This window comes from Gavialis gangeticus, unplaced genomic scaffold, assembly GCF_001723915.1.
Source record: "Gavialis gangeticus isolate Ggan-Ray unplaced genomic scaffold, GavGan_comp1, whole genome shotgun sequence".
NCBI lineage: Eukaryota > Metazoa > Chordata > Crocodylia > Gavialidae > Gavialis > Gavialis gangeticus.
In genome coordinates this window covers 689,684-697,994 of record NW_017728980.1, presented here as the reverse complement: position 1 = coordinate 697,994, position 8,311 = coordinate 689,684, and the positions used below count along the sequence as shown (strand labels likewise).

The following is an 8,311-nucleotide window of genomic DNA, read 5'->3' as shown; positions in this document are numbered from 1 at the left end:
CCCATCTCAAGGGTGGAAGGCAGCCTTGCAACACATGCCAGGAAAAGCTGGTCATTGGGGGTTTTTTTGGTCTACAAAGCACTGTGTACACCTCTGGTACAATATAAATGATGTCGTCTTCCTTCCGTCTGTGATGGTAACAAAGGTTACTAAGGTAATTGTAAGGTTACTAAGGTTTACAGTGACTAAAATGTTAGTTGGAATGGATGGTACTAAACTTTTCCCCCTTCAGTATACAGCTGGCCACTTTAAGCCATTGCAATTTATCCTTATTCCTCTTTCCTTTTGTAGCAGATTTTTTGCAGGCATTGATTAATGTCAGTAAAAGTTAATGAGCCTGGACATATCCTGGTATCATAGAAAGAATTGTCTTTTCATCATTTTTCATTCCAAATCCATTCCTGAATTCCTACTCTTGCCTGAGATGCAAGGCAGCCAAAGTAGTCTTTACACTCAGCTAGGAAAGTACACTCAGTATATAGCACACTTTTCTTTCTTTACTTTTCAAGTGAAATTATAATTCTGGCAAAAGACCTGGACTTTTCTACATGGTCTTCATTAATCAGACCCTTCCAGTTACAGTATTTCAAGCTGTTCATCAGTTGTAAATTAATGTTAAGAATAACATTAATGATTCTGTTTCTTTATACATATCCTGTTATGGGAGTTTCATCTGCTCCTTTATTGCTCCATGCCTTGCCCATTGAAATCACAGGGAGATAGAGAATCACTAAGAGGTAAACATGATAGAATTTAAAGATGTGCATATTCTGAAAAACTTGCTGACCAGTGAGCCAAAACAAAAGAAGAAACAAAATCTTTGTTTCGTAAACCAGAGATTCAGGATATAACTGCAAAAGTTATAAAATAAATAACTTTTGTCAAGACAGTTCTTCCTTAGAACTATTTTTAGTTTTAAAATGAAAAAAGATTCTTGTAATTTTAATGAGTGATAATTCTGAATGGAAGGAAAATGCCATTAAAATAAGTGCTAAAAATGTTACAGAAGCAAGTTCATCTTGTACTGAACTAGAAAAGACTAAGTTTGGCTTTCATATATATGGTAACTTTGTGTAAGTTGTTATATTACAGTGAAGTGTATGGGCTGCATCTTTTGCAAAAGAATACTTTGTAGGATTTCATACTCACTTTGTTTCTTTTAGAATCTGCCTCAATTTCTAAAGGATTGCAGGACCAGACAGTGTCTCTAGGTGTAACTGCATACCTTTCATGCGACATTCATGGAAATCCTGTTCCAAATCTCACCTGGTTCCATAATGCAGTTCCCGTCCATCTCTCTGCACATCACCTATCCACAGGAAACAGTTTGCAAATCAGTGGCATTACCAAGGAGGATTCTGGCTTGTATCAGTGTGTTGCAAACAATGGGATTGGATTTATGCATTCCACTGGGAGACTTACTGTCCAGACAGGTAGGAACAGTTTATAGTATTCAGAATCTTAAACTAAGTTTTCAGTCATGTTTAAGTTTTGTTGCTAAATTATTTTATTTAGGTATAAAATGCTGTTCCTTTGACCACAGTAAGCAGCAAATTAAGTAAGTTTTCTGCATTGGTAGAAAGTTAATGGGAGATTGGGAGATATTACCTTTGTTCAGTTGAATTCAGGATTTAAGACAAAAAAATCTTGTTTTCTATACACTTGTTTCTCTGACAGCTTTAGCTATGTTTTAATGAGCATTTGGAGACCAAATATACCTGATAATAGTTCCATTACATCGATTCTCTGACTTCAAATGTTGGGGTTAAATCTGGCTTATAACTAAATTTGTTCTAAGAATGAATCTGTTACCATTGTCCCCAGTATCTGAAATGATCAATGCTGCATGATTTCATGTTTTTCAAGTTTGGGGTCAGTGTTCTACATATTCAGTGTTAAGATTGCTTATAGAATTGTATCTGCCTCTTCTGAGCAAAGGTTTCAATAAACTGCTAAAGTCTTTCAAGCCCTTGTTCCTTAATAGTGTGAATAGTATCCAAACTACCAAGTAATTGTATAAGTGGCCACTTTTTTAACATACTAACTCATCCATGTTCTAGGCAATACATTCTATAGTACAATTAATTGTTTATATTTTTAATAGGCAAAGGTTCAATGCCAGTTATAGTTTCTCCACCAGCAAGTACCAGTGCAGTAGATGGTGGTGGTATTACGTTGTCATGTAATGCCACTGGGCTGCCTGTTCCAGTAATTCGTTGGTACAACAGCCGTGGACTTATTACCAGCCACCCTTCTCAGGTCCTTCATTCAAAATCACGAAAATCTTCACAAGCAAGAATAGGTAGCACCGTGTCAGAACCAAGCTACTTTGCTATGTCTCGAGGAGGCTCAAGCTCCCTGTATATTCAGGCTGTTACTCCAGAGCATGCTGGGAAATACTCTTGTGAAGCAACAAATGAACATGGCTCAGCACTGTCGGATGCATTCCTTACAGTTGGTAAGCTGGCTTCAATATTGCCATCACTCTTCTTAACATTTTCAATAGTCTGCCAAGTGGTTTGTAGTGAAATGTTTGTCTTTACTAGCAAAGTGGTCAATTTATTAAAATTCAGCTTGGGATAATTAGGTTGCTGTTTCAAGGTACGTATGAAATGCCTTGGCTTGGTTCTCAGTGAACAGCTATCCACATTTGAGGTGTTGGTCATATCACAGGAAAGACTAATTAGGATAGGTCTATGCTGCAACATGATACAGTAGGCACATATGTGCTATTAATGTGCCTGAATAAACTTTGGTGCAGTTTGTGCTGGAGTTTATTGCTCCCAGACATAGCCTTTACATGTGCGCCTGGGACTGCAGCATGCATCAGCCAGGGCAGTGCAACCCTGGTTGGCAGAGGGTCTGTGGGGTCAGCCTGCCAGCGCAGAACTGCTCCACCCTAGCTCAGCATGCTGCAGAGGGGCTGGCTGGAGGTGAGGGTGCTACGGTGCAGGGCTAGTTGACAGGCAGCCCTTGCACTGTAGGACCCTCATGTCCCAGCCAGCCCCGGTCATTGTCTACATGTGCGTTGCACCACAATAACTGCATCGTAGGATAGTACATGTGTTGGGCAGTTCTCCAGTGGAGTTACTTTACTGTAGCCTAATAGCACCACATCTGTAGACGGTGACATTTCACAGCTGAGCTAATTAATCAACAGTAAAGCACATGTGTTGGTGCATCCAGTGTAAAGGTGCCTTAATTGGTATAAATGTAATTTTAATTTTAAATGAGTGTCCCTTGAGCTCTGTGCTGCTGGCAAGACTGGTGCCAGTACCCAAGCTAACTAGTCTGCAGAGTTAACTAGTTTAGGTGCTCCATGGCTTACACCAGTGCCCCACCTCCTGTATGGTGCCTCTGTCAGTAGAAGGGCACATATTTAAGAAGAGAGATTGGTATAGAGAAGCCTATTCCTCTAGCTACAGGAAGAGTAATACAGAATCTTTCACAAACACAACTTTCACTTCAGAATTTCTACAGTCTTGCAAAAAATTTTAATTAGAATCCGCTGTTAATATAAAGCGTGGTAGCAACCCAGCTTTCTATCAGAGATCCAGGGTTTTAGGAACACTTCTGAAGCCACTTGGTTTACAGCAGAAATAGTGTTGTTACCTGAGAGAAGTTTAACAGAGCGACTCTTTGTTCTTCAGTGGCATGTTCCCCTTCCCCTACCTGCTGAAGAGGCAAGAAATTAAAATACATAAAAAGCATAATCTAGTGAGAGAGAGACCCTGGGTTCCTTATTCCCAAAATTGCTATTGTGAAAATATTGTTCCTGCACTGAAGGCACAGTGTAAGGAGAGATCTTGCTCTTTTATTGTAATCATATGTGTTTTAATAATATGACATACGCAAGCTTCCAAAAACAGGAACAAAGTTGTAACAACCAGAACAAGGGCTCAGTTTTAAGTTACACTAATCTGCTTTTGCTTCCATATTTGTTTCTAAAGACTTGTCCTTAGATAACAAATGCAACTGAAAGTCAGTGGGATTTAGGCTTCTAAGTATCTAAGGGCCATATATATATTTTTTTAAATTCACTAAAGGATTTTGAACATGAAATTAAATTTTTAAAACTTATTCCAGAACTCAACCGGGGGGGGGTGGTAAAAATCCTGAGACTTTGCCTTAAAAATCTTATGGCAGTGAGTTCAAAAAATTAAATGTTTTATATATTGCTCTTTATTGGTTTGAATTTTGTTGCCCTGGTTTCTGCTTAGTGTTTGGATGGAGATTTTGGGATTGGTTTTGATTCTGGCTGTGGGACCTTGCTGCCTCTTGAATCATAAGGATTCTAAAAACTATTGACTCAAGGCCAGAAGATGCTTACAAATAAAGAATTTAAGAAAGCTATTATTTGGGCGGGTATATCAAATGTATTTCAAATGTATACCAAGTGACCTAGGGCCCTCAATCCAAGGCATTAGGTTTTTCTGTTGGCATAGCTCTGCTCGCTCCAGGGGTTTGACTATGTCAGCTAAGGAGTGTATTCTCCCTTTCCCTACACCCATGCTCCTTGCTGACATGATGTTAAGGCTCTGAATTGTAGGCCTGGCATTAATCTAGTTAAGTCATTTTCAGTACTTTTGAAATGTTACCAGTCTTAACTAGTGTACACCCTCTCCTCCTTTGTGCTATCCAGTACTGACCGTGGTTAGTGTTGCTTGTTAATTTCCTTTAAATGCTAGCGATAAAATAGGATAAGGGAATAAAATAGAGATGCAGTGATTAGAAAGCTGAGGAGAAAGTTAATCTGATTAAGAGAGTGAAAGAGGTAATGAAAGAACCCTACCGTGCATACTGAAATGTGAGATACAGGTGCTTGACAAATTAATAGAAAAATTAAGTGTTGTGATATGTGGTATAAAGCCAGAAATAATTCATGGATCAGAATTGCCTTAATAAGAATTGCTATCCTGTGGTATCTGTCTGTCCATGAGCTGAAGCTTCAGGACTAAGTAGTCATGACTGTGGGTGTACCCACACCAGTTAAATGGCAGATAATTTTCTCATGCATCACAGTCCTCTTCCTTGTTCTAGCAGGTATCAAACCATATTGTGCCTACCAAGAAATCCTGATTACCCATCACAATACAATATGCTGTCAGATTCTTCAATCAAATATAGTGTTTCTGTCTAATACTAAAGTGTAGTATGCATTACCTTTCTCATTGTTTTATGTATTGTGCTAGATGGTGTTTCATAATGAGAATATCAGATAATATTTCTGCTGTCTTAAGCAAGTTGAGGTCTGGCTCTGAAGATTTTCTCCTTATGTTGCTTCATGCTTCAGTCTCAAAACTTTGTAGCATTCCTAAGTAAAAATCCAAATGCTTTTGGGGAACATGTCTTCAATTTGAAAGTAAACCTTTCCTCCCCCTCCACTTCCAAGAAGTCGCCAAAAATAGCAGCCACACTTGTTGCTGGTATTTTAATGGAGGTTTAAAGGAATCCCAGGCAGCCAAGCTAACATTGCTTCGGCTTTACATTACCATGGAATTTGTTTGTTTTGTAAACCAAGTTCCCTTCGTTCCCTTCCCCCTTCCAGACCCTGGCAAGTAACATAAATCTGTACAAATCTGTGAAAGAATGAACAAGACTAAGAACATCTGGTAATCTTAAATTGCAGTGTGTAACCTCAAGAAGCTGCATCATTTCTTTCAGGATTCCCAGTACCCAACCTGCCAACCCACTGCTTTTGGGAATTTTGACAAGCTGTGTCAACCCAAATTCCCTGAGAGTACTATATTTGTCTCTAATGCTTTCCTTTACTCAGCTCTTTCTTTTTTTCAGAGAGAGCTGCAGAATGGGAAGGGCATATGCATGTTTGTTTTTTTAGAAATATAGCTTCTTACTCTGACTGACTCTAAATTAACCTTATTGTTAGTATTCTTTTTTCAGATGAGCTCGATTGGGCTTTGTTTGGCTCTATAATGGTTATTTCTGATAGAAATTGTTCACATCTGAAGCCATTTAATTGCATTAACAGAATGCCCTTAACGTACCCTGTGATGCAAATAGTTGCTGTTTTGTAGAGATAACTAGGACCTTTCTTCTACAGTTCCTTTTGAAACTAGTACAAAAGCTGAAGAAATCACTACTCCAGAGACTGCCCAAAGTGATGAAGGTGGCAGAGATTATGATACAGAAACTGGGTTTTCAAGTTTGCCTCCAACAAACCTGCATCTTGATGAAGTTATTACAGAAAAAAGTCTTGGTGGTGCTTCCCCCCCTGAAGCACCAATTATCCTCAGTCCTCCACAGACTCTCAAGCCAGACATGTACAACCTGGTGTGGCGTTCTGGAAAAGATGGTGGGTTACCTGTCAATGCTTACTTCGTGAAATATCGCAAGGTAATGCTCCTTTACAAATAAAGAATAACTCCAGAGCAGGTGGAGTTCTTACTTTTAGGTTTTCTGAAAAAAAGTAGCAGTATCAGGCCAGAAAGAAATGCAAATATAATTGAAACATGCTTTACTGTGGTCCTACAAACTATCTCTTTAGGGAGGATTGACATTGGTTGCAACTTTGCTTTATCTGAATTCAGTTGGACCTTGCTTAGCAGAACTCAAGTTATTGTTATTTCATTATCGGTTTAATATTATAAGTGTTAATCTGTCTGTCCATAATGCTTTATTTGCGCTCTGATTGGCTGACTGAAACAGCCAATCACAGTGCAAATAAGCATTTGGACAGGAGGTAGTGGCCATGATGGCGGGGACATGGGGGACTGAGTGGTGGGGTGAGGCCAGCACAGCTAGCCTCGAACCCCCCTGCCCTGCTCCCTGGACGCAATGGCAATGGAGCGGACAAAATGGGGGTGAGGCCAGCAGTGTTGGCCTTGCCCCCGCCCCCCCCCCCGCACCTGGTTCCTGCAGGTGGGGATGATAGAGGGAAGGGGGTGGGGCGAGGCCACCAGAGCCGGCCTCGGCCCCCCTTGCTCCTTGGAGGTGATGGCAGCTGTGCAGGGGGGAGTGGGGTTGGGATGCTGTGGGGGAACGGGGGGGTGTGGCAAGGCCACCAGCGCTGGCCTCGGGCCACCTCACCCCTTCCCCCTTCCATCAGCACCACCTGCAGGGTCAACACGGCGACAGTGGGGGCAGGAGTGCGTGTGCCATGGCAGTAGTGGGGGGAGGGGAGGAGTGGGTCCGGGCCTGACATGAGAGGGGGTTGCGGAGGAATGAGCCCATGCGGGGAAAGAAGCCAGCCTGCTGTGACGGTGGGAGTGGGGAGCAGCAGGCCCAGCCTGACCCAAAGGAGCGGGCCTCCTACCCCCCACTTGGGCCCAGGCCCACTCTTCCCCTACCCACACATTTGCCCCAAGCCTGCTCCTCTCATCCTCCCACTGTTGCCAGGTCGACCCAGGCCCGTTTCTCTCTTCCTCCCCTCCCCCTGCCGCTGTGGCCGGTAGCAGGGGAGCGGGCCCGGACCCTAAGCAGCAAGAGGGAAGGGGGGCTGGAGGGGGGCACAGGTCCCTGCCCACTCTCCCGCCAAATCATTCTTGACAGGCAATTGGCTAATGATTATTATATGGGCTCTACTGTGGGTATTTCCCATGCTTCTGTGCTTTGCTGGGTTGCCCCCTCCCCCAGTTTCTGCTACATGTCAGGGTATTTTTAAGATTTCCTCAGAGGCATTAGGTGTTGGCTGCAGCCAAGGCCCTGGATTTTGGCTAGGGTGTGCCACTGCTTCTGCTGGGACTTAAAGCCAGAGGTTCCTGTCTAGAGAGTTTGCCCCTCCACTGATCAACATGTTTGGGGTCAGGAAGGAATTTTAGCTAGAGGTGTACCAATACATTGGTCTGATATCGCACTGGCAGTGATATAAAGAAAATTGACTGTCTTGGAAATGATCTGATGTGGTCGATTATTGAGGCCATTAAATGCCTTGTGCATGTGCGCAGCTGCAGTGCAGCACGTAGGTAGTGAGGAGCATAGCCCAAAAGCTTGGAAAGCTGCGTGCAGCTGGTAAGTCTGTTGTGTTGGAAGGGGCATGAGGGGGCAAATCAAAGCCCCTGCGGTGAGAGAGGAAGTGGGGCTGGCACTAGAGCAGGGGTAGGGGGCTGCCCAGCCAGGGGGGAGGGGGCTGCAGCCACCCCAAAATTTGCTGAAGCCACCCCAACTCCCCTTCCCAGTGCTGCCGCTTGCCCCAAGTGCAGTGCAGCCGGGGCAACTCTGGCCCCAGCCCACAGCAGCAGCCCGCCCTGCCCCGTGCAGATCCGGAGGCATGCACCCCTCCCCACCTTTTCCTCTGGGGGTGTATGCAGTGGCAGGAGCCACACACCCCCATTCCCCCCCAGATGAGTTGCTT

The 8,311-nt window shown here is 43.2% G+C and overlaps 1 protein-coding gene across 2 annotated transcripts in view; it reads left to right on the top strand.

Annotated features, from left to right (window-relative positions):
- CDON (cell adhesion associated, oncogene regulated) overlaps positions 1-8,311 on the top strand; it is a 126,535-nt gene that overhangs the window by 73,744 nt on the left and 44,480 nt on the right. For both annotated transcript variants that reach the window (XM_019508879.1, XM_019508887.1), the window contains exons 7-9: positions 1,164-1,433; positions 2,105-2,458; positions 6,062-6,354. In XM_019508879.1, coding sequence (XP_019364424.1) covers positions 1,164-1,433; positions 2,105-2,458; positions 6,062-6,354 — 917 coding nt within the window. The remainder of the gene's footprint in view (positions 1-1,163; positions 1,434-2,104; positions 2,459-6,061; positions 6,355-8,311) is intronic.